This window comes from Labeo rohita, chromosome 5 (genome assembly GCF_022985175.1).
Source record: "Labeo rohita strain BAU-BD-2019 chromosome 5, IGBB_LRoh.1.0, whole genome shotgun sequence".
Taxonomy (NCBI): Eukaryota; Metazoa; Chordata; class Actinopteri; order Cypriniformes; family Cyprinidae; genus Labeo; species Labeo rohita.
In genome coordinates, this window is record NC_066873.1 from 13473672 (window position 1) to 13499091 (window position 25420).

The 25420-nt window shown below is 34.2% G+C and overlaps 1 protein-coding gene across 1 annotated transcript; it reads left to right on the top strand.

Moving 5' to 3' along the window:
- The first annotated feature begins 9 nt into the window (after nucleotides 1-9).
- qsox2 (quiescin Q6 sulfhydryl oxidase 2) lies at nucleotides 10-24720 on the top strand. The gene is made up of 12 exons (XM_051110893.1): nucleotides 10-359; nucleotides 8152-8252; nucleotides 11348-11396; nucleotides 11508-11613; nucleotides 11815-11905; nucleotides 15728-15877; nucleotides 15965-16104; nucleotides 18596-18725; nucleotides 18848-18970; nucleotides 19101-19251; nucleotides 19484-19672; nucleotides 22112-24720. The coding sequence occupies exons 1-12, from the start codon at nucleotides 101-103 to the stop codon at nucleotides 22597-22599; spliced, it is 1977 nt and encodes a 658-aa protein (XP_050966850.1). The 5' UTR covers nucleotides 10-100; the 3' UTR covers nucleotides 22600-24720.
- The last annotated feature ends 700 nt before the right edge of the window (nucleotides 24721-25420 follow it).

Below are 25420 nucleotides of genomic sequence, written 5' to 3' on the forward strand. Positions count from 1 at the left end.
TCTAGAAGACGCACGTCCCTACTAAATGTAGTCATCCATAGGAGCGAGCAGAATCAGTGTGAATGTAGAGAATTCATTGAAGTGAGTGGCTTCAAATTGTATGGCGTTTCTTCCATCACCTCCAATGGCAGTTGCGTTTTGTGTTAAGCTCGGTATTCTGTTGGGGCTGCTGTTCGGACAGGCTCAGTCAGCTCGGTTATACACTGAAGAGGATCCAGTGGTCATACTGAGCAGCGACAGCCTGAAGCAGACCGTGCTCAACTCCTCCAGCGCCTGGCTGCTTCAGTTCTACTCGTCGTGGTGCGGCCACTGTATCCAGTACTCGCCTACATGGAAAGCACTGGCTGGCGACGTGAAGGGTACGTGAATTTGCATGATCATCTTCCTGTTCATTCACTCTTTTGGGGAAGGACAGTAACATTTCCTTAAACGTTTTACTGCGTTCACCTCAGGCACGCGAGTGTTTACAAAGAATAGGATGGAAAGAGGTTATTTTGGGATGATCACCCATACAATGGTGCCATATTGTACAATAGTACATTATATTATGGAAGTACAATGGCACTTTGATATATTCCATGGTGCTGAGTTATTGCCATATCTATATCTTCACAAATACTATCATGGTAATGTCCTTAGACTTGGTATTACCTTAATTTTTAAGTGCTTGATAAGTGTGTGTATGTGTTTGTGTTTTCTGTCAGGGCTGTTTGGCTTGTTCTACCATATCTATCATTTTAAATGGTGTAAATGAGTTGTTTCCTTGTACATTATCACATGGGTTTTGCTTAATGAGGCTTATAGTGTTTTTGTGCATTTAGACTTAAGTACAGACGTGGACAAGCATGGGAAGTCGATAATCCCTGGTTTGTTGATACACCTGCATGAAAATCCACGGTTGTTGCTGACTGTTTTCTTTATTTATCACTGCGCTCAAGGCCTTTATGTTCACCCACAACACACACACTGTCAGATAAATGTCTCCAGGTAGTGTACTCTGTTTATTTTTAGCCGTTTTTTTTTATTTTTAAAAACTGAAAGGGTTTACCACAACTGAACATGTACTCATCTTTTTTGTAAGCTGTGAAGCTTCAAATGTAACACAACAGCACCATAAATGCATAAAAGTCATTCATATGACTTTTTATGGCTATATTGAGTCCGTGAACTATATTGATTTAATGAATCAGTTGATGTGGTTCACAAAATCTCTCTGAATTATTTGTTCATGAATCCTTCTGATCCAGTTCTTGAGTTAAACACTTTTGTATGGTTTTGTAAGATTTGGGTCACATTTAGAGCATTGAAACTCAAATGTTACTGTATTCGTTCATTTCCATTGCATGAAAGACATATATTTGTTCAATATTTCTCTTTTTGTTTTTGAATAAAGGCACGACATATTTAGGTTTGTTATGACATAGTAGCAAGAGTTGGTATGTGATGACAAAGTTATAATTTTTGGGTAATCCTTTAAATAGTCAAATAGTGTAAATAAATAAATAGTGTAACATGCATTTTCGTAAATGCTCTCAATTAGTATAACATTTTATAACTGAATGTATGATAATTATACAGAATTATACAGTCAAACATTTTTGGGCAGTGTGATTTTTAAGTTTTTTTTTTTTTTTTTTTTTTTTTTTAAGAATTCTCTTTTCTCACCAAGCCTGCATTTATTTGATCCAAAATACAGCAAAAGCAGTAATATTGTGAAATATTTGTACTATTTAAAATAACTGCTTTCTATTTAAATATATTTTAAAATGTAATTTATTCCTGTGATCAAAGCATCATTTTAAGCATCATTACTCCAGTCTTCAGTGTCAGATGATTCTTCAGAAATTATTCTAATATGCGATTTTTATTTTTTATTATTATTATTATTATTATTATTATTATTATTATCAATATTTAAAACAGTGGAGTACTTTTTTTTCAGGATTCTTTAAATAGAAAGATCCAAGATCTGCATTTATTTGAAATAAAAAGCTTTTGTAACATTATACACTATACCATTCAAAAGCTTGGAGTCAGTATTATTATTATTATTATTATTATTTGATTACAGAAATTAATACTTTTATTTAGCAAGGATGCTTTAAATTGATCAAAAGTTATAATAAAGACATTTATAATGTTACAGAAGACAAAAGATTTCTACTTCAGACAAACTGTTTTTCTGAACTTTCTATTCATCAAAGAAACCTGAAAAATTCTTCAAAAACAGAAAACAGGTATTTTAAATAATAAAAATATTTCAAAATATTTCTAATAAATGCAGGCTTGGTGAGCAGAAGAGACTTCTTTAAAAAAAAAAAAAAAAACAAAACAAAAAAAACATTAAAAAGTCTTACTGTTCAAAAACTTTTGACTGGTAGTGAATAGCATGTCAAACCACAAAGTTTGTGTTTGTGAAGGAGCTGCAGGTGGTTCACAAGTTTATGAAAAGATTAATTAAATAATAAAAATATAAAATAAAAAGGGATTTTAAAATATAAATAACCTCCTAAAAAATGTAAATATTGTTTGTTTGTTTTTTGTTTTTAACCTGCATATCATGTGACTAATCATATCAGTTAAAATATATCCTGTGGTGTGAAAGAGATATGTCTACCTTTTTAAATCCAGGCATGACCAAGTTGTGTATACAAAAAGCAGCAACAAAATGTCAATAGTGAAACACTTTAGTTTGCCCAACTTTTAATGTCATGAGACCTTATATATAAAGCTTAAAATGTCAACAACACTGATACACAAATAGTGTTAATAGATTTTAAGGGGATAGTTCACCCAAAAATGAAAATTCTGTCATTAATTACTCATCCTCATTTTGATCCAAACCCGAAAGACCTTTGTTTATCTTCAGAACACAAATTAAGCTTTTTTTATGAAATCTGAGAGCTTTCTGTCCCTGCATAAACAGCAACGGAACCAAGTTCAAGGCCCAGAAAGGTAGTAAGGACATCGTTAAAATAATTTTTGTGCACAAAGAAAACAAAAACGAACAACTTTATTCAACAATTTCAATTTCTTCTCTTCTGTGTTATTCTCTGCTGTGCGCAGAAACTCATTTTACGTAATCCTACCAAACTTCTCCTGCACTCTATGTGTTAATGAATTTGATTTTAGAGGTTTAGACCTGATAGACTCAAAGATTTCTTTTTGTTGCTTTCATTTTCTGTTTGTTGGTCTGAGATGAGTGCTTTCTGGAAGCAGCTTTGGTTGGATGGGGAAAGCCCACCTCTGGTCAAGCTGTGGCTCCCAAAGCTACTCTGAATAAATAATGGGATTAACAGTCACTCTCTCTTCAGCCCTTCTTAGAGCTACAAGACCAGCCTAATTGCTAATAAAAATGCTTAGACAGCAGTGCTACGTGTCTGCTGTGCTCTAAGCTAAAAGACCGAAGCTATTCTGGAGGAAGCCACTTGTGTTGGGTGCAGTGAAGCGTGACAGCGATGAAAAGGTCACTGTAGACTGACACATTTAATCTAAATGAGGGCAAATGCATTTAACACCTTGTCGCAAAGATGCTAAAAGTGGTAGAGCTGTGAAATTAGGTAGGGTTAGTTTTTAAACCATCAGTGTGACAGTTTCAGAGTTTTCTCTCACTGTTTTTAGGCGCTTTTTGAAGTATCGCATCAGAAACGAGTGATGGAAATGTAAAATAAAAAAAAAAAATTCCCTTTTCATGCAAATAATGGGAGAAATTCCTCCATGGGCATCAAAAAAGATGCGCAGTGCGATGGGCTAAATAGACTAACCATTCATTCTTAAATGACAGCATTTATTGTGTTTCGTTTGCTCACTTATTATATGTGACCCTGGACCACAAAACCCAATCTTAAGATATGTCAAAAATCATTAGGTTATTAAGATAAGGTTCCATGAAGATATCTTGTAAATTTCTTACAGGAAATATATCAAAACTGAATTTTTAATTAGTAATGTGCATTGCTGAGAACTTAATTTGGACAACTTTAAAGGCAATTTTCTAAATATTATATTTTTTTATTTTTTGAACCCTCAAATTCCAGATTTTCAGATAGTTGCATCTCGACCAAATATTGTCGTATCCTAACGAGCTGAGTCGTTGGATGCAAATGGTGTTTATTCGCAAATGTTTTATGCGATCTTTTCAAATTCTGAAATGAGTAGTAAGTTTTTAGTTGGGTCCTTTTTGGCATTATTATTCAGAGGAAGTTTCAATAGGTATCATAAAGGGATAGTTTACCCCAAAATGAATGTTCTGTCATCATGTTGTGCCAAACCTGTAGAATCTTTTTACGTCTGTGGAACATTAAAGAAGATATTTTAAAGAATGTTGGTAACCAAAAAGTTTTGGTGACTATTAACTTGCATTGTATGGGATACTCAGACATTTTTTAAAATATGTGACCCTGGATCACAAAACCAGTCATAAGGGTCAATTTTTCAAAATTGAGATGCATACATCATCTGAAAGCTAAATAAATAAGCTTTCGATTGATGTATGGTTTGTTAGGATTGGACAATATTTGGTCGAGATACAACTATTTGAAAACCTGGAATCTGATGGTGCAAAAAAATCAAAATATTGAGAAAATTGCCTTTAAAGTTGTCCAAATAAAGTTCTTAACAATGTCTATTACTAATCAAAAATTAAGTTTTGATATATTTACAGTAGGAATTTTACAAAATATCTTCATGGAACATGATCTTTACTTAATTTCCTAATGATTTTTGCCATAAAAGAAAAATCTATAATTTTGACCCATACAATGTATTTTTGGCTATTGCTACAAATAAACCCCAGCGACTTAAGACTGGTTTTGTGGTCCAGGGTCACATATGTTCTTTTACTGTATACTTTCATAAGAAATCAAGTTTGGAATTCAGTTGTGAATGTAACTTGCTTTCCCCCCAAAATCATCAAAGCTTCCTTTTTCTAGGCTTAAATTGGATCCTAAATCCCAGCTTTCAAATATTTTTGTGGTGTTTTTTGGTTATTACTTTCTTAAGAAGACCAGAATATGGTTGACTCATGAATGCATGTGTCATTATTATCATATAGGTACAGCATATACACTACCAGTCACAATAAGAGTAAGAATTTAATGTTTTCTAAAGAAGTCTCTTCTGCTCACCAAGTCTGCATTTATCTGACCCAAAGTACAGCAAAAACTGTAAAATTTTGAAATATTTTTGCTGTTTAAAATAACTGTTTTCTGTTTAAATATATTTTAAAATGTAATGTATTCCTGTGATTTCAAAGCAGTTTTTGTTACATCATTACTCCAGTCTTCAGTGTCACATGATCTTTCAGAAATCATTCTGATTTGCTGCTCTAAAAACATTCATTATATTATTATGTTTGAAAACAGCAGAGTAGATGTTTTTTTTTCAGGTTTCTTTGATGAATGGAAAGTTCAGAAGAGCAGCATTTATCTAAAATAGAATTTTTTTGTAACATTATAAATGTCTTTATCATCACTTTTGATCAATTTAAAGCATATTTGCTAAACTATTAATTTCTATAATTTCTTTCCCAAAGAAAAAAAAAAGTTACAAAATAATGTTACAAAAAACCTATTTCAGATAAATGCTGACCTTTGGATCTTTCTATTCAGCAAAGATTCCTGAAAAAAAAGTACTCAACTGTTTTAAATATTGATAATAATAATAATAATAATAATAATAATAATAATAATAAATGTTTCTTGAACAGCAAAATTATTTCTGAAGGATCACGTGATACTGAAGACTGGAGTAATGATGCTGAAAATGTAGCTTTGCTCACAGGAATAAATAACGTTTTAAAATATATTCAAATAGAAAGCAGTTGTTTTAACTAGTAAAAATATTTCACAGTATCACTGCTTTTGCTGTACTTTGGATCAAATAAATGCAGGTTTGGTGAGCAGAAGAGAATTCTTTAAAAAAAACATTAAAAATCATACTGTCCAAAAACTGGTTTGGCTGGTAGTGTATGTTCTGGAATGCCATGCTTTGCTTTTCCGCTTCATTGAACTGGGAAGGAAGGCATGATTGTGGCCTTTGGATGACTAACGTTGCGAGGACAAGTCTTCTGTTGAATGCTTTCAGTCTGCCTTTGTTGGCACAAGCTGTCGGCTGGGTGGCTCGCGAGTAGCCGCCTACCAGCTGTTACCTTCACAATGAGGGTCAGATGGCCCTATTGTGCGGACGCGACCCCACTGTGCATTCCCCCACACATCCCAAAACCCACAGAGTCTCACCCTCAGGTGAAGAATAGAGGGCTAAAGTGCCCCCGGCTGTCCCTCGTCTCTCAACCAAATTTTTATATCAGCTGCCTTCTTCACACCCCATCTGCTTCATCTTTCTGACACAGATTTTACAGCTGTTCAGTTTACGAGTTTGTGGTAAAAACAAACCACCTGGCTGCAGAAACTTGGGTATACAATGTATGAAATCATGCTTTAAGGCAATAAGACTATATTTCGTCTCACAAAGTTTAATGTGAGAGAGTTAATATCTACGTTTCCGATGTCAGAGCTCAAAACCATGTAATGCATCAAATGATTTTAGGCGTCCTGCCAGAGTTCCTTTTACCTGTCCACTTAGGCTATCTGGCATCGGTTCTGGGTGCCAATACAGATAAAACATTTAGTATAGACGTCAGCTTGTGTTTTACAACACAGTTGAAGAAAAATTACTGGGCACAAGTCTCTACAAATGCTATTCTACCGCTACGGCTGTAAGCTTGCGAAATATCTAAAAAGGGCATTATTAAACGGAAAACAGGTATTGACATTATTTGGTACTTCATCACTTGATTTAGTTTGTTGTCATTTCACCCCAAAATGAAAAATTATGTGATCATTTGCTTTGTAAACACATTAGACACTTATTCATCTTCAAAACACTGATGAACATATTTTTAGTGACTGAGAAATTTATGTTGCTCGATTAGAAGTTCATTATGTCAAAACTTAAACTTCAACAAGTCAACAAGTCACTTCAACAAGTTCAGAAAAAGATTGTAAAAGTAATCCAAATGAATGGAGCATTAATCTGTGTTCCAGAAGCTTGAATTAAAGGAGAAGTCCACTTCCAGAACAAAAATGTACAGATAATGTACTCACCCCCTTGTCATCCAAGATGTTCATGTCTTTCTTTCTTCAGTCGTAAAGAAATTATGTCTTATCCAGCGAAACGATCGGTTATTTTTATAAAAATAATAGAATTTATATACTTTTTTAATGTCGAACACTCATCTCGTCTTACTCTACCTGGACTGTTTTTTTTTAGGTTCATGACAATTAGGGTATGTCGAAAAACTCTCATCTCATGTTCTCCCTCTTCAAAAACTTCAAAATCGTCCTATGGCGCAGTTTTTCCATTTTGGCTAAGGGTGTTTGATCTTTTTTGCATGCTCACTTTGAAAAGACTGGGTTGGTACTTCTGCAGCGATGTAGGATGATTTTGAAATTATTTTTGACGTTGAAGGAGAAAATACGATTGGAATTTTTCAACATACCCTAACTGTCTTGAGTCAGAATACACAGAATTCGGACAGACCAAGACAAGACGAGCATTTGAAATTAGAAAGTATTTAAACTGTACTTTTTTTAATGAAAATAACCGATCATTTTGCTCGGTTGGGATCATTTACAAACCCATTTGGGATCGTTTGAAGCCGCATTTAAACTGCATTTTGGAAGTTCAAAATCGGGCACCATATCAGTCCATTATATGGAGAAAAATGCTGAAATGTTTTCTTCAAAAAAGATAATTTCTTTACAACTGAAGAAAGAAAGACATGAACCTCTTGGATGACAAGGGGATGAGTACATTATCTGTAAATTGTTGTTTCTCCTTTAAATTTGTTTATTATATTAAGATAAACAATTTGAAAAATTGTAATTGTTTATCATATAAACCAATTCTGTGAAGGTTTGGTATAAATGTCTCGAATCATATAGATTTAAAATCAGTTTAGTGAATTTTTGATGGAATGGACTTTTAATGGAGGGACAAAATCTCTCAGGTTTCATTAAAAGTAATGTGTCATTTAGTGCTGAATAGAAGTCTTATGGGTTTGGAACAATGTTAGGGTGAGTTTCTCTGTAATTTTAGATTTGTATTGTTTTGTGTTTCTGAAATGTGTGATTTGTTTCTCTACTCTCATAGACTGGTCACAGGCCATTCGTATAGGAGTTCTGGATTGTGCTCATGAGAAGAACTTCGACATCTGTAAGGAGTTTGGAATCCACTTCTACCCCACCTTCAGGGTATGATCGTGCAAATGATTTTATTTATTCTTTCAGCGGATTAAATCAATACAGTAAATCCTAACTAGGCGTGTTCAGTATGATCAAAAAAATCATTAGATGCCCTTTAATAAAAATGACGTAACCCTTTAAATATGAAACTAAAGCTGTAATTAGGTTTTGGCAAGTCACTCTCTTAATGAGTGAGGCAATGAGTGATTCATTCAGTTGATCTTTTCAAACAGCTGATCATTCCGCATTTTAAAAAAGAGATTGTCTTTATGAATAGGTCAATGAATCATTGACTTACCTGATTTGTTTAAAAAAAATATATATATATATATATATATTCAGTAACAAAACAATAGCTGTAGATTTGTTTGGAACTTGTTTTGGGCATAATGGAGCAAAAACAGACAATACTGATAATATTTTATCTAAAATGTAACATACAATAAACAAGAAATTTATATTTTATTAAATAATAATCACATTTTATTCACACTGATAATAGATAAAAACGGCACTCGTTCATGTGATATTACTAAATTATATCAGATGAAAATTTGGCCCATATTAATTATGGGGGATTTTAACAAGATTTTAATAGACTGCTTCATGCAGAACATGTACTTCAAGCATATTTTTGTTTGGTTTTTGCCATAGAGATATCTTAATGGTCCAAATTTCTGCTCTACAATGCTGTACATTTAACGTAAAATGTTCATACCAGTCAAAGGTTTTTGAACATTAAGATTTTTAATATTTTTATTAAAAAATTTTCTTCTGCTCACCAAGCCTGTTTAATCTAAAATACAGCCAAAGCAGTAATATTGAGAAATATTTAATCAATATTTAAAACAGTTGAATACATTTATTTTCAGTATTCTTTCAGTAAAAAGATCCAAAGACTTTTATTTGGCAAGGATGCTTTAAATCGATCAAAAGTGATGATAAAGACTTTTATGATGTTACAAAAATATTTCTATTTCAGATAAATGCTGTTCTTCTGCACTTTCTATTCATCAAAGAAACCTGAAAAAACTCTACTCAGCTCTTTTCAAAATAATAATAATAATAATAATGGTAATAATCGTAAATAAACTGCAAATGAGAATATTAGAAAGATTTCTGAAGAATCATGTGACTGGAGTAATGATGCTAAAAATTCAGCTTTGAAATCACAGGAATAAATTACATTTTAAAATATATTCACATAGAAAATAGTTATTTTAAATAGTAAAAAAAAAATACTGTTTTTGCTTTACTTTGAATCAAATAAATGCAGGCTTGGTGAGCAGAAGAGACTTCTTTTAAAAAAAAAATGTAGTGTATATGTGGTTGTGTATATTATAGATAATTTACAATAGTCACCTAGTCATCTAGTTGTCTATTAACAGACTAGCTTAGAGAGGCTGACTGGAGTATTTGTATTTATTTATTTATTTATTTATTTATTTCAATTCATTAGCATGCTGACAGCCTGTTATACTGTGTTTGCATTTAATGTTGCATTAAATGCATCATGTTACCTATGCGGTTTACTGAATGTTTTAATATGCTGTGGTACGTTAACTGTAAAAAAAGAAAACAAGACCCCTGCCTTTTGTTCTTTTGGTAACACTTTATAATAACGTTCAGTTGTAAGTAATTTATAAGCAATTAGTTAATGATGAAATAATCATTTACAAAACATTTATAAAAGATTACCTAGTGATATGCTAACAATTTATGTATGTTTTGTTAATTCATTTACAAGTAATTTACAAATAATTAGTTAATAATTAACTAATCATTTACAAAACATGACTATGCATTTATAAACGATTAAGTGATATTAATATTTTTATCTATGCTTTGTAGATTAAGTTATTATATAAGTAGATTAATCATTTATAAGTGATTAGATAATGATGAACTAATAATTTACAAAACATCACTATACGTTCACAAATGACTAAGTAATATTCTAACGATTTACAAATCTGTCGTAAGTTATCTTTTAAAAAATAGAATCATGAAATAATCAAACAGATCCTTAGTCAATGGTTAAGAAGTTATTAGTAAATATATTATTAATCAATTATAAATAACTGAAATGTCAATCATTGAAATGTTTACCCTCCATTGAAGATCACATCATGAATAAATCATTTACAAATCTTTCTGAATCCCCTAATCTAAAGTGTAAACAGTTCATCAGTTGTAAATGTTTTACTCATCATTCGTAGATCTTTCCCCCCAGCGTGTATACCCACACAACCTGTAACCGGCAGGTTTGTAAAACATTTACAACTGATGAATAGTTTACACTTTAGATTAGGGGATGCAGAAAGATTTGTAAATGATTTATTCATGTTTACACACAACAGGTTTTGAATATTTGTTGTGTGTACTGCAGTGTAAGGGCTGACTGGTGAGGGTAAAGATGGTAAACACCTGGAGTATTTTAGCGCTGTGCACCTGATGTGATCTTCAGTGGAGGGTAAAACTGGTTCACATGTAAACGTTGTTCACACTAGATCCCACGCACTGCACACAGAACACAAGTCTGTACTGATGAGAGAAAGGGTTTACACGTTTATTCACTTGACGGCAAATAATTTATTATTATTTAAAAACAGAAAATAGTTTTAGAATAATTGCATTTTTGTGCTTTTCGACATATCACTCATGTATTGTAAATGATTAGTTCATCATTAACTAATTACTTGTAAATGAACTTGTAATTGACTTGTAAATGAATTAACAAAACATACACAAATTGTTAGCATATTACTTATTAATCATTTGTCAATGTTTTGTAAATGATTATTTCATCATTAACTAATCACTTATAAATGACTTACAACTGAACCTTATTATAAAGTGTTACCGTTCTTTTTGTTGTGCTCATTTCTAGGCGTTTTTGTCTTATCTTTGTCTGATCGAGGTCAGGTAAATCTGAAACCTGCATAATTATACAATAGACACATGTATTACTACACCCTTATCAAATTTCATGTTGACAGAAACATGCCTAGTTAGGGCACGGTAAAAATTGACATAAATGACATGTTGTTTTATTGTTTTAGAGATTTTATTTGGGAATAATTTATTTTTTTTCCTTTTTCTAGTATTTTAAGGCACATGACACCACAAATGATTTTGGGAAGACATATCGTGGTAGGTTTAATCATTTTAACTCTAGTTAGAGTTGAAGTTTTATCAGTTGCAGTTGTTATTATTGTGGAGCTAACTTGAATTTCTGATTTTGTTTTATTTGCGCACTGACAGGGGCTGACAGAGAGCTTCAGACAGTGAGGCAGTTGATGGTGAACTTCCTCCAAAACCACACAAAACATGACTGGCCTGTGGGCTGCCCTCCCCTTGACCCTGCCAGGTACCCAAATCTACAATATTACCACCCATTTTTAATCATCTTGGCATACACATTTCTTTTCAGACGTTTTTAATATTTAAAATGTTCTGTCTCCAGCTTCCAGAGGGAAATTAGGGATGTTTGTTTAGGGCTTCGTTTCTAGACATAAACGGAGTGCCTCCGTTTCCTATTAAGAAACATTGAGTTTGCATTCTGTTGCAGGTCTGAGGACATCCTGTCCTTAATGGGGAAGAAAACGGAGTTCTATACTGCAGTTATAGTTGAGGACAAAGACTCTTATATAGGAAGAGAGGTATGAAAAAACAACAAAATGTTTAATTAATCTGTATTTGTAGGATATAAAGCAGTATAAAGTCATGTCATAATTTATTCACCCATATGTCTTTCCAAACTGATCTGATTGTTACTGGCCAATGTTTTAATTAGCCAATCTATTTTCAGTTGGTTCATTATATATAATTAAAGCAGGCTCTGTTGAATGACCGAGTTTTTTTCTCAGTGCAGTAAGCATGACATAGCAGCAGTTGTGGGCAATTTTTCTGTTGTAAGCATTCACTTCAAATGAGACTTCAGATATGTACTGTATGCTATTTTGTTTTATTGATATTAAATGAACAGTAATGCATTCATTCAAGGGTAACTGTAGTCATTATGCTGAATCGCTGTACAGCTAGAAGGGGAAAAAAAATGCAAATGCATGTAAAAAAAATATATTAATGGCAAGAGACTTTGTGAAAATGAATGCGAAAAGAGGAATTTTTCGCAGAATGACCAGGCTGCTCTTTGCCATAACGTAAAGGTAGATAGACACTCTAAACCACTAAAAATATAATAAAAGTATTATATTATAAAAGTATTATATTATAAAAGTATATGGGCCATTCTATAGCATTGGAATCATCTTGAAAAAAATATTGTATGTATGCAAATTGTATAATATCCGAAGTATACATTTCTAGTAATTGTGCAGTTAATTCTTTTATTGTATTTTCAGAAAGTTTTGGAATATTTGTCCTTTCCCCAAATTTGTCACTACCGAAACACAGTAATGTATAATTTAATAAAAAGGGTTATATTGACCTATTAAGATTTTGTTTATATCTACCTTGTAAATATATGATTTGCTATTTTATTAAAACGTTTTCAGAGGTAAGCCCATAACAAATACAATGTTATCAATATTTCAAGTGGAATTTATGAAATTTCTTGCGTCTTGCATTTATTCTTTATTTGTAATAGGCATAAAGTTGGTCATACTGATTTCAAAATCAAGGATTCATTAGTTTGAATATACAACGAACCAAGCACTATCATAACATCTTTTTTGATAATTCAGTATACTTTTTGACAAAACATCCCATGTTTTGGTCACGACAGTAATGTTTTGGTAGCCACATCACATTACAGAATTTTAACTTTCATAATAAAACACTACAACAACATACTAAAATGCAAAAAAATTGCACAAGTGTACTAAAATTATTTCCCGCAAATAAAGGATTTTGCGTTCCCTTTTGTCACTACCGAAACATTGATGACATGTTTTGGTCGTGACTGCTACGGTAGTGACCATTTTAGATACTTTTGAGCCCAGCTCAAAGATGCTAATCAGCACATGGTTAGCTAGCACAGTTCTAAACAGTTGTACACACACAAAAACCAAGTATTATGGAATAACTCCCAGAAAAGTGTTTAATTACAGAAAAAGGTGTTTGGTAGTTACGTTCCTTAAAGTTACACACAGATTTGAAGTAAACACATTTACTTCAAAATGATGGGTCTATCTACTCACCATGTAGCTATGAGAGAGAGAGACACATAATTATTTCCTATCAAAAATGTAGGGGTGTAGTTAAAATCAGTCTCAGCCAGTGGACTAAAACATACACTGTTTTGGTAGTGACATGAAAAATACGGGACAACTTTTTTTTTTTTTAATAAATTTTTTTTTTTTTTTTAAGATAAAAAAGATATTTTTAAAAACACAATGAAATAAAATGCAAAAATGAGTTCAATATAATTTTCACAAGTTGAGATTTACAGGAGAAGTCATTTCCAGAACAACAACTTACAAATAATTTACTCACCCCCGTGTCATCCAAGATGTTCATGTCTTTCTGTCTTCAGTCGTAAAGAAATTATGATTTTTGAGGGAGGCATTTTAGGATTTTTCTCCATGTAATGGACTTCAATGGTGCCCCGAATTTTGAAGTTTGAAAATGTAGTTTAAATGCAGCGTCGAAGGGCTCTAAATGATCCCAGCTGAGGAAGAAGGGTCTTATCTAGTGAAATGATTTGTCATTTTTTTTCGAAAAATTAAAATGTGTGTACTTTTTAAGCACAAAAGCTTGTGTAGCACTAGCTCTGGGATACGCGTCCACGACGCTCCGTATTACTGAATCACATCGAAAGGTCACGTGCGACTCGCTGATTCTTTGGTTGGCATTTTCCACACGTGTCTCGTTTGAACGTGGTCTGCCCGAGGCTTGAGAGACTTGTCGCCATAGCAGTCTCCTCTCTGTCTAAATTCATCATACTCTAGCTCAAAAAGGTAGAGTATGGCGAAAAACTCCATCTTATTTTCTCCTACAACTTCAGAATCGTCCGACATTGTTGTACCTTTTTGTTTGTAAACAGCGTTTGACTTACTTGAACTTCCTTAGTCTTTGCACGTTCGCTTTGTAAACACTGGGTCTGTAGTTCCGCCTACGTCACGTGTGACCTTTCGACGTGATTCTCTAGTATGTAGCGTTGTGGACGTGCATCCCAGAGCTAGTGCTACATGAGCTTTTGTGCTTAAAAAGTATACAAATTTTAATTTTATGAAAAAAAATGACCAAACGTTTCGCTAGATAAGACCCTTCTTCATTTAGAGCTTGTTGAGGCTGCATTTAAACTACATTTTGGAAGTCGGGGTACCCGAAATCAAAATCTGGGGCACCATTGAAGTCCATTGTATGGACAAAAATGCTGAAATGCTTTGGTTAAAAAACATAATTTCTTTACGACTGAAGACAGAAAGACATGAACATCTTGGATGACAAGGGGGTGAGTAAATTATTTGTAAATTGTTGTTCTGGACGTGGACGTGGTTCTTTAAGGGTTGGCATCGGCACAAACGCTTCCCAATTGAAAGTACCCAATAAATTATGATTTTATATATATTTAGCTTGCAGATATTTTAAATATTATTGTAGGTTTCAATTGTTAATAGATAGATTCAATGGTTAATAGATTTGAATACTTGAATGCTTTTTTAAATGTGTTTTTGGGTTGTGGGACAGCAGTTTGCACCAATTCTGTAGAATTTCCCATATGCACTATAATTCCTGTAAAGCTTTACAGTAGCTTTGTGAGAAATAGATTGAAATTTAAATGATTTTAAATGTATTATTCAATGCAATATTTTCCTTATATTTAAATGCGGCATATTCATGATACACTACAGATCCAAAGTTTTGTGTAGTAGAGAATGGCACTTCATTCCTTTGAAACACATACTGATAAATGTCTGCAAAGAAAGAAGTTCTCCTGTGTATAATGAATGGACCAAATCAGAACTAGTGGAAAACAGGATTTTCAGTGAATAATCACAGAAACTTAGATCTATTCTTACACGTAGCTATTATATTGTTTTAGAAAACTTACATACCACTTTCATGGTACTTGTTTTTTTTTGTTTTTTTGTTTTTTTTTTGATTGTTGGTAGTCTATTTTTGCTTTGAGAAAGCAGTTTAAACCAGTGGTTCTCACCGAATCTGTATTTTATATATATATATATATATATATAAAATAAAAATATAAAATAATAATAATTAAAAACACTAATACTAAAGTACATAAGACATACATTAAGCTGACACCGTATTTGTTAGTGATGTCAGCTTAGGACAGCCTTTGAATATAGTCTTGAGTCCAGAAGGTTGACAACCACTGGCTTAGACAATCCAATAAAACAAGCTTATTTTGTGTTTCATGGAAAAAGGAAAATAACATAGGTTTCAAATGACGAGTGGGTGCATAGATGATGATCTAAATGACCCCTTTAGGCATAATTAGTGATGTGGCTAGAATTGTAATGCTCTATTTAATGTTTTGTGCTCTTTTTAACTAGGTAATTTTGGACCTAATGCCATATGAGGGTTTGGCAGTGAAGAGAGCTCTGAGCTCAGACAAACTTCTAATGGAGAAACTAGGGATAAGCTCAGTTCCCTCAGCGTACCTCTTCTATCCCAATGGCACGCACACTGTCATGAATGTGTACGTTAACTGCCTCTGCTGAATTTCATTTTAACTATCAAATAGAGGTCCTGTTTATGTGCATTTGATACATTTTTGTTTGTGTTAACAGTCAGAAGAGGCTACGCTCTTCTCTTCCTTTCTCAAACTCCTCCCTGGAGTACATAGGAAACAGACCAACTCGGCCCTGCAGCGTCCTCAGCCTGGGAATAATGGACAGGGAACCCAGGTGGAGTGGAAAGAGTTTGAAAAGTAAGTTTTATTGATAGAGTTGAGGTCAAAAGTTTTACATACATCTTGCAGGATCTGGAACTGCAGTAACTATTTTGCCAAAAAAAAAAAGGTATCATAAAAAAATGCATGTTATTTTTTTTTAGTACTGGCCTGAATAAGATATTTTACATAAAAGATGTTTACATATAATCCACAAGAGAAAATAATAGTGGAGTTGTAAAACTGACCCCGTTTAAAAGTTTACATACAATTGCTTCTTAATGCTGTGTTGTTACCTGAATGATCCACAGCTGTTTTTTTTTTTTTTTTTTTGGTTTAGTGATAGTTGTTCACAAGTCCCTTGTTTGTCCTGAACAGTTAAATTACCCGCTGTTCTTCAGAAAAATCCTTTGGGTCCCACAAATTCTTTGCTTTTTCAGCATTTTTGTGTATTTGAACGCTTTCCAACAATGACTGTTTGATTTTTGAGATTCATCTTTTCACACTGAGGACAACTGAGGGACTCATATGCAGCTATTACAGGGTTCAGACGCTTGCTGATGTTTCAGAAGGAAACACAATGCAATAAGAGCCAGGGAGTGAAAACTTCTGGAATTTGAAGATCAGGGTAAATCACTTATTTTGTCTTTTGTGAAACATGTAAGTATCTTCTGTAGCTTCTGAAGGGCAGTACTAAATGAAAAATAAGAAAAATGTACACATCTTCATTTTGTTCAAAAGTTTTCAACCCCCCTCCCCATGCATCGTGTTTCCTTCTGGAGCATCAGTAAGTGTTTGAACCTTCTGTAATAGTTCCATATGAGTCCCTCAGATGTCCTCAGTGTGAAAAGATGGATCTCAAAATCATAGTCATTGTTGGAAAGAGTTAAAATACACAAAAATGCTGAAAAACTAAAGAATTTGTGGGACCTGAAGGATTTTTCTGAAGAACAGCAGGCAGTTTAACTGTCCAGAACAAACAAGGGACTCATGAACAACTATCATTAAACAAAAAACACAGCTGTGGATCATTCAGGTAACAACACAGTATTAAGAATCAAGAGTATGTAAACTTTTGAATGTTGACATACTTATAAATTCAACTATTATTTTATCTTGTGGTCTATATGTAAACATCTTTTATGTTAAATTTTATCTTATTCGGGTCAGTACTAATTAGGGATGGCAAAAACTAAAAAATTTCTTGACCGACCACCGAGCCTCATTAGCCGGTTGAAACCGGTTAACCGATTAGTTTAAAATATGGTACGCTATTTGAAATAACAGCCATTTCGAGCCGCGCCTGCAATTTCGCAACTCTGTCGCATCTCTCTGCCGCTCTGCCTCCCGCACACACACACACACACACTGCCACTCACGTCACTTTTTTAAAATCCCCTACAGCGCGAAACATGAGTCCCGCAAACGCGGCGCCGAAGAGCTTGTTGTATGTAATTGTAGGACAAATGGCTCCTTAGTTTCAAATGGTTTGGGTACAAGGTGATCGCTTTGAAAATAAAGGCGTTTGTCTAGGTTAGAAGCTCATTTGAAACATTGCCACGGCTCATTTAAGAAAATGACAGCTCCGAAGAGACGCCGCTCTAACCTCGAGTGTTTTAGCCTGTTGCCTTTACTTTTCGCAAACCTTGTGAGCGCGCGAACCCAAACGCTGTGACCTCGCGCCAAATGTTTTTATTGGTTTATTAAGTACAAACAGGCGAGTTATGAAAAATTGAGTGTGAGGGATAATTTGTTCACTTAACACAAAAAGATGAGGAATGAGATGGCTAACTGTAGTAGCGTATAGTCCACTGTCTATAATAGCCTAATTTAGATATCACTTTTTTTTTAACCGACTACCGACAACTTTGACCGGTTAACGTTGATACGGTCAACCACCGGTCAAACGGTCATCGGTTAACATCCCTAGTACTAATTGAAAAATAACATGCATTTTGTATGATCCCTCTTATTTTTGCAGATTCTGCAAGGTGTATGTAAACTTTTGACCTCAACTGTATAGTGTTAAAAAATTTGGAGCTGGCAAGGACTAAGGATTAAATTGACCAAAAGTGACAATAAAAATACAATGGATTTATATTTGAAATAAATGCAGTTAATTTGAACTTTAAATTCATAAAAAACATTCTAAAAAATGTATCATGGCTTCCACAAAAATATTAAGTAGCATAACTGTTTTCAACATTGATAATAAGAAGGAACATTTCTTGAGCAGCAAATCACATATTAGAATGATTTCTGAAGGATCATGTGACACTGAATACTGGAGTAATGATGCTGAAAATTCAGCTTTAAATAAATTACTTTTTAAAATATATATATTTAATTAGGATATTACAGTTATTTTATATAGTGAAATTGTAATAGTATTTCACAGTGTCTTAAAACTGTTTTTGAACAGTAATGTAAATTTCCTGTAAGTGAAGTAGCATTTTAGAAGATGAACACCCATATGTTTTTTTACTTGCTTTTCTATAAGATGAGGTCATCAACATTAATGTTTCTTCAGGTCTAAGGTATATATGGCAGATCTGGAATCTGGCTTACACTATCTACTAAGGGTTGAACTGGCCACCCACAAGACCTTAGAAGGAGAAGAACTAAAAACTTTCAAGGACTTTGTAACGGTTGTCGCCAAGGTAGTGTTGTAACACAAACACAACTTCTTTTTGTACGTGAGCTGTCTTGTCGCACTGAAATTGTTTTCATTAGAGCGTTGAAATTTACAGTGTTGTGTCTTACTTGGCCTATTTGATTGTAGCTATTTCCAGGTCGCCAATCTGTGGTGAAACTCCTCGAGACGTTGCTAGAATGGCTAGTCAGTTTACCTTTGGAGAAGATCCCCTATGATGCTATCCTGGACTTAGTTAATAACAAGATGAGGGTAAGTCCGTCACCCACTAAACTGCTTATTTGCCTCCTGATGGCATGTAAGTTTTTAGTCTTTTTTGTGTATGTGACAGAAGCATAAATCTGTATCTTGGTGGTTTTAAAGAACTCTGTATTATTCTCAGATCTCAGGGCTGTACCTGAGTGAGCAAGTGCAGTGGGTTGGATGCCAGGGTAGTAGTGTGGCACTAAGAGGATATCCCTGCTCCCTCTGGACTCTGTTTCACGTTCTGACTGTGCAAGCTGCCAACCGACCTGATGCTCTAGCCAACACTGGTATGAGCAGGGAAATCCCTTCCTCTTAATCAACCAGAAACATGCGTGAGATGATCTCAGCAGTTGCTATTGTCATTGTAGATTAGTAAATTGAGACTAAAAGTTAAGTATAAATAATTCTGTAATAAAATATGTTGCTGTTTGGTCTGTAGCAAGTAGGTTGGTAGGTGTTTTCTATTAGATCCTGTTCTTCATTGCTACAATCAGTTTAAACCCAACTTCTTCCTCTCAGGGTTTGAGGATGATCCCTTGGCTGTGCTTCAAACCATGCGTCGCTACATTGGGACCTTCTTTGGTTGCCAGGAGTGTGGGAAGCATTTTGAGGAAATGGCTCAGGAGTCTCTGAACCAGGTCAAGTCTGTTGATCAAGCAGTACTGTGGCTGTGGAGAAAACACAACCAGGTTAATGCAAGACTGACAGGTAAGACAGAAAAATACTGTATAAATGTGCATTTAGATACTCATGAGTGACAAAATATGTACATTAGCATTCAAAGGTTTGGGGTCAGTAATTTTTTTTAATAATATACAAGTATTATTTCTCTTCAGCAAAGATGCATTCAATTGATCATTAACAGTAAATACATTTATAACGTTACAAAAGATTATTTCAAATCAGTTCTGTTCTTTTGAACTTTCTGTTCATCAAAGAATCCTGAAAAAATGCCACAACAAATATATTAAGCAGCACAGCGTTTTTCAACACTGATAATCGGCACCAAATCAGCATATTAGAATGATTTCTGCAAGACTGGAGTAATGACTACTGAGACATTCAGTTTTGCTATTACAGAAATAAATTGTAACGTAAAATATATTCAATTAGAGAACAGTTATTGTAAAGTGCCTGTATTATGCCATTTCCAATATTGCCTTTCATGCAGTGTGTAATGTAGCAGTATGTAAATGTAAATGATATGCAAAGCTGTAAAGTGCACAATAAATAAAGTTATTGTCTCCCAGAAGAAAGAATAGACTCTAATTGGCCTGAATGAGTCGAATCACACTTCCATGATGGCCACACGTAATGGAGAAACACATTTGCATTATGCTCAACTAAGTTCTACGTTGGCGGGCAGCAAACGGCTTGACCCACCCTCAAACACGTCATTGACAACTGCTTTTCTAATCTTGGGGAGTTCAAAGCAGGATTCACAAAACGCTTGATCTTCAAAGATGGCTTAGTACTCAGTTTATTTGCACCAGCTGGCTCCGCTGAATCACCACCTGTAAGTGTGATAAATAATAGATGTTTATAATTTCTATCGAGCATTCAGAATGCAGAACTATGACAGTCATTTCGGACACGCACTGTACGTTGTAGACCAATCACAACAGACATTGCCATCTGACCAATCAAAGCAGAGCTCACGGTAAGGGGTTTAGAGAGACTGAATCTTTGAAAAGCTTAGAACGAATAGTTTGAGAATCGCTGGAAAATGAGGTGACGTTAAATGCATGTATTGAGGAAATTAAACCGTTTTTTTTAACCTTGCATGTATGTAAACCTCTTGTCGGAGATTCTCAAAACAATATTAGGAACTTTAAAAATGGCATAATAGGGGCACTTGAAATTGTAATAATATTTCACAATATTCTTGTTTTTACTGTATTTTTGATTAAATAAATGTAGCCTTTATGAGCATAAGAGACGTATTTCAAAAACAATATAAAAATCTTACCAACCCCAAACTATTTGACTATAGTGTAGTGTAGAAAGAAAGGAAGAAAAAAGGGAAACCTGGGGGAAAAAAAAGGGAAAATGGGGAAACAGACAGGTGACAAGAAAGGAATTAGACAGGACAGGGCAGGGAGAGAAGAAAGGAAGAAAGGAAAGGAAGAAAGGAAAGGAAGAGAGGAGGAAAGGAGAAGTGAGAGGAAGAAAGAAAGAAGAAGTGAGGGGTAGAGAGAAAGAAGAAGTGAGGGAAAGAAAGAAAGAAAAGAAAGAAAGAGAGAAAGAAAGGAAAAGGGAAAAAGAGAAAGAAAGGAAAAGGGAAAAAGAGAAAGAAATGAAGAAGAAAGAAAGGAAAAGGGAAAAAAGAGAAAGAAATGAAAAAGAAAGTAAGGAAGTGGAAATAAAGGAAAAAAGGAAAAAGAAAGAAAGGAAAAAAGAAAGAAAAATGGGGAAAAAAGAAAGAAAGGGAAAAAAAGGAACTGAAAAGAAAGGAAGGAAAAAGAAAAAAATAAAGGAAAAAGAGAGGAAAAATGAAAACGAAAGAAAGAAAAAAGAGAAAGAAGGGAAAAAGGAAAACAAGAGTGAGAAAGAAAGAGGGGAATGCAGAATTGGGAAAAAATGTTATAAAAATATGAAGACAAACATAAGGACAGAAAGGAGGGAAGAAAAAAGAAGCACCGGAGGAAAAGAAAAGGGAAAGGAATAAAGAATTGAAATTGGAAGGAAAAAACTTGGGGAAAGGATGGGGAAAAAAATACAGAGAGAGAGAAAAAAAAGATGGATGGGAAGCAAGAAAGGAGGAAAGACATGAAGGATGAAATGCAAAGGTGACAAAAAAAGAAAGGGAAAAAAAAGAAAATAATCAAGGGAAAAGTATGCAATTAGGACTGGAAGGGAAAACATGAAGGGAGAGAGCAAGATAGGCAGGAACCAAGAAGCGAAGCAAGAAAAGGCAAAAGGAAGGAACAGGGGAAGGAAGGAAAGGGACAGGAGGAAGGGAAAGAAAGAAAAAGAACTGGAAAGAGAATGAAAGCATGGGAAAGAAGGAACGAAACAGTGAAGGACTTCATTGATGCACAAGGAGAAATTCAGGAAGAACTGTAATGATATTTTTATGTCCAAACTACAGATGTAAAGTTCTTACAGTCCTCATAATCCTCATAGCTGATTGCATTTGTCATGCAGGTTCAATGAGCGAGGACCCTATGTTTCCTAAGACTCAGTGGCCGACTCCTGATCTCTGTCCCACATGCCACGAGGAGCAAGAAGGCCTTCATGTCTGGAACGAACAGATGGTACTCGCCTTCCTCAAACAACACTACGGTGCCTCAAACATCTCCCCAAAATACTCCAGCAACAGCCCCGACAGACCCAAAACCATAACCAAACCCAACAGCAACGTTCACCTCAACCAAAACCTAAAGCCATCTCCCGACAGCGCTCCTAAACACCAGAAGAGGACTGACACCAATGGTGCGGGAGAGAAGCACAACGGTGTCCAGATAGAAGCTAGGCCAGGGATGACGTTCCTGGGTCTGGGATTCTCCAGCGTGGACATGAGTCTCTGCGTGCTCCTCTACGCCCTGTCCTGCGTCTTCCTCATGTTCATGTTTTTCTTCTTCCGCTTTCGCTCAAAGAGATGGAAAGCCAGAAACTACCGGCCTTACGTATAGCAGCTGGAAAACTATGGATAAGGTGAATGTAATATATGAAACCCCTGCCAAGTGTTGAAGGAGACTTTTAATTTATTTGATTACTTTTGTTTCCGTTTTTGTTGTTTTTATGAAGTGTTTTGTAATGAAGAACTTGTCTAATGACTGATGAAAGTTTAACTCGTTATCAGGCCTAGTTGTGTGAACAAGCACCTGTTAGCGAGGATTTCTCAACCCTAAACAAACAGAGAGATTGATTTAACAGGAGAAACTATTTTATTATAGTAAAAGTAACAACCTAGGTCAAAGTATATTTTTATGAATATTCTACATTATTTATAGAGATTTTTATTGAAATAATATATCCTAAGTTTCTCACAGGGTATATATCGCTCTCTATGAAAGTCACTTTGTCCCCATATTTCTGTTTGATGGTCCAAAAAACACTTGGGAATGTGATTTATTCTGTCGCTCAAGGTCGCTAGCGGAGAAGCCAGTGACACGTAACACACTGCCTGTCAATGACCAGATGTGGAAAACCCTTGGTTTTGTTACTCTCATGGTCCATTGAAATATGCTATTTGAACTGTTTTTTTTTTTTGTTTTTTTTTAAGTCTGCATGTGAAGTCACAAAAAGAGCTACAGTGGTGCATTAATTTTAAACATAATTTCTGTTGTTTTTTTTTAACCTTGTCAAATTGCTTCATAATTGGTTGTATTGGTCCAATCAGCAGTTAGAGATTTATAATGACTACAATAATCTCTTCCAAAAAAATAAAAAGGTATCAAATTTTCAGATTAGTTTTAGCGCTCGGTTACACTGAGCGCACTTAGTGAGTAAACCTTTATTCATAATCTCTGTTTTGTTTTTATTATAGATTAGAGACTTCTTTTGAACTGGAACTTATTTCAATAATTAATTTTTTTGTCTAAGTCACTGTAAAAATAAATGCATTCTGTTGTGAAGCTCATAAAAAACACAACATATATGTTGAACCTTAAGGAAACGATTATTACAGTGTACTCAGAGTAGTGCTGTCAAACGATTAATCACGATTAATCGCATCCAAAATAACCGTTTTTGTTTACGTGATGTGTGTATACTGTGTATAATTATGTATATATAAATACACACACATTCAGGATATATTTTGAAAATATATACATGTATATATTAGTGCTGTCAAACAATTAATCGCGATTAATCACATCCAAATTAAAAGTTTTTGTTTCCATAATATGTGCATATTTAGTACGTATATATAAATGCACACACATACAGTATATATTTTGAAAATTTTTACATGTATATATTAACATTCATATAATTGATATTATATCTAAATAAGTGTAATATATAAACAATATTTTTCTTACAAATATACATGCGTGTTTGTGTGTTTACATGTAAATAATAAATATACACGGTGCACACACATATTATGGGAACAAACTTTTATTTTGGATGAGATTAATCACGATTAATCATTTGACATCTTTCGGATATATTTATATTCATATAATTTATATTATATATATAAATATATTTATTATATAAACATTACATTTGTCATAAATATGTACATAATAAATATACACAGTACACACATATATTATGTAAACAAAAACTTTTCAATGTGGATGCGATTAATCGCAATTAATCAGTTGACAACTCTGAGGATTCCTGATCACACACGGTTATTGTTCAACGTCTATATTACTACAGCAGTATTTTGATTCAAAGTTCAGAATTAAAAAGTGTTGATATTGTAAAACTTTCCTTATCAGCATTTGATTTGTGAATTGAATTGTAATGTGTTTTGCTTCTAATATTTATTTCATGGAGCAGTGTTGATGTGGACCTGAGGCTAAATATTTATGAAGCATTTTTAATAAACTACGGCTTCTGTGTTGTGACAGTGTATGTGCACATAATGGTGGCCTTCTAAGCTGCTCCAAATGAACGGCTGTAAATGACATTGCATTTAGCTCTTATTTCCAGTGCTTTAAGAATTATATTTTTATGTAAAGACTATTTTGGGGGGTTGTTCTGTATATATGTCATTTGTTCTTTCAGGCGAGTCGTTGCATTTTGTATGAAGAACACTGTACGTTGTCTTTCAAATAAAAATGTTTAATTCCCGTCATTTTCTAGTTCGTAACTACCAACAGCGCAGCTGCATCCATGTACACATTTGATGTTTTTTATAACGCCATTAAGGTGGGTTGTAATGTAAACATGTTTCTTTTTGAGAACATTTTTCTAAAGAGCAGTTCTTAAACTATCATTTATCAAGAGCACAGTCAGAAGTACCGTCCTGAGAACACGGTGTAACTGCAACTTCAAGTCTAAGCACACTGGGAGGTCATTTAAGTTTTCTACTGCTGCAAGTCTGTGTCTGCCCTCTAGTAGGCAGTATGGAGCATGCCTTTCCCCACCAGCTTAGACTGCAGTCTGTTCTCCCCAGGGACATCATACATGTGACCATACTAACGCTGTCTATTACTAGAGCTCCAGCTGTCAACTTAACAGATGTCTGCACAGGCACGCTTGTTTCCAAACGTGCAATAACTTGCTATGTTCATCTCTTCAGACGGGAAGAGGACATTTTTTTTCTCAATGACGGTGTCTGTTTCACACTGGAAACAAAGTTTGAGGGCAGTTTCTTCAGGAGACAGCTTAACGTGTCACGTTTAGCTTTTTTCCCCCCAGCCTGACACAGTTTCACAGCTTTTTAAAGAGTCCAGACAGACAGCTGGAATCAAGTTTTGCAGTCTTCGCAGGGCGTGCGTCTGCTACACTTTATTGATTTATTATAATTTTTTGCTGTTGATATTAGCC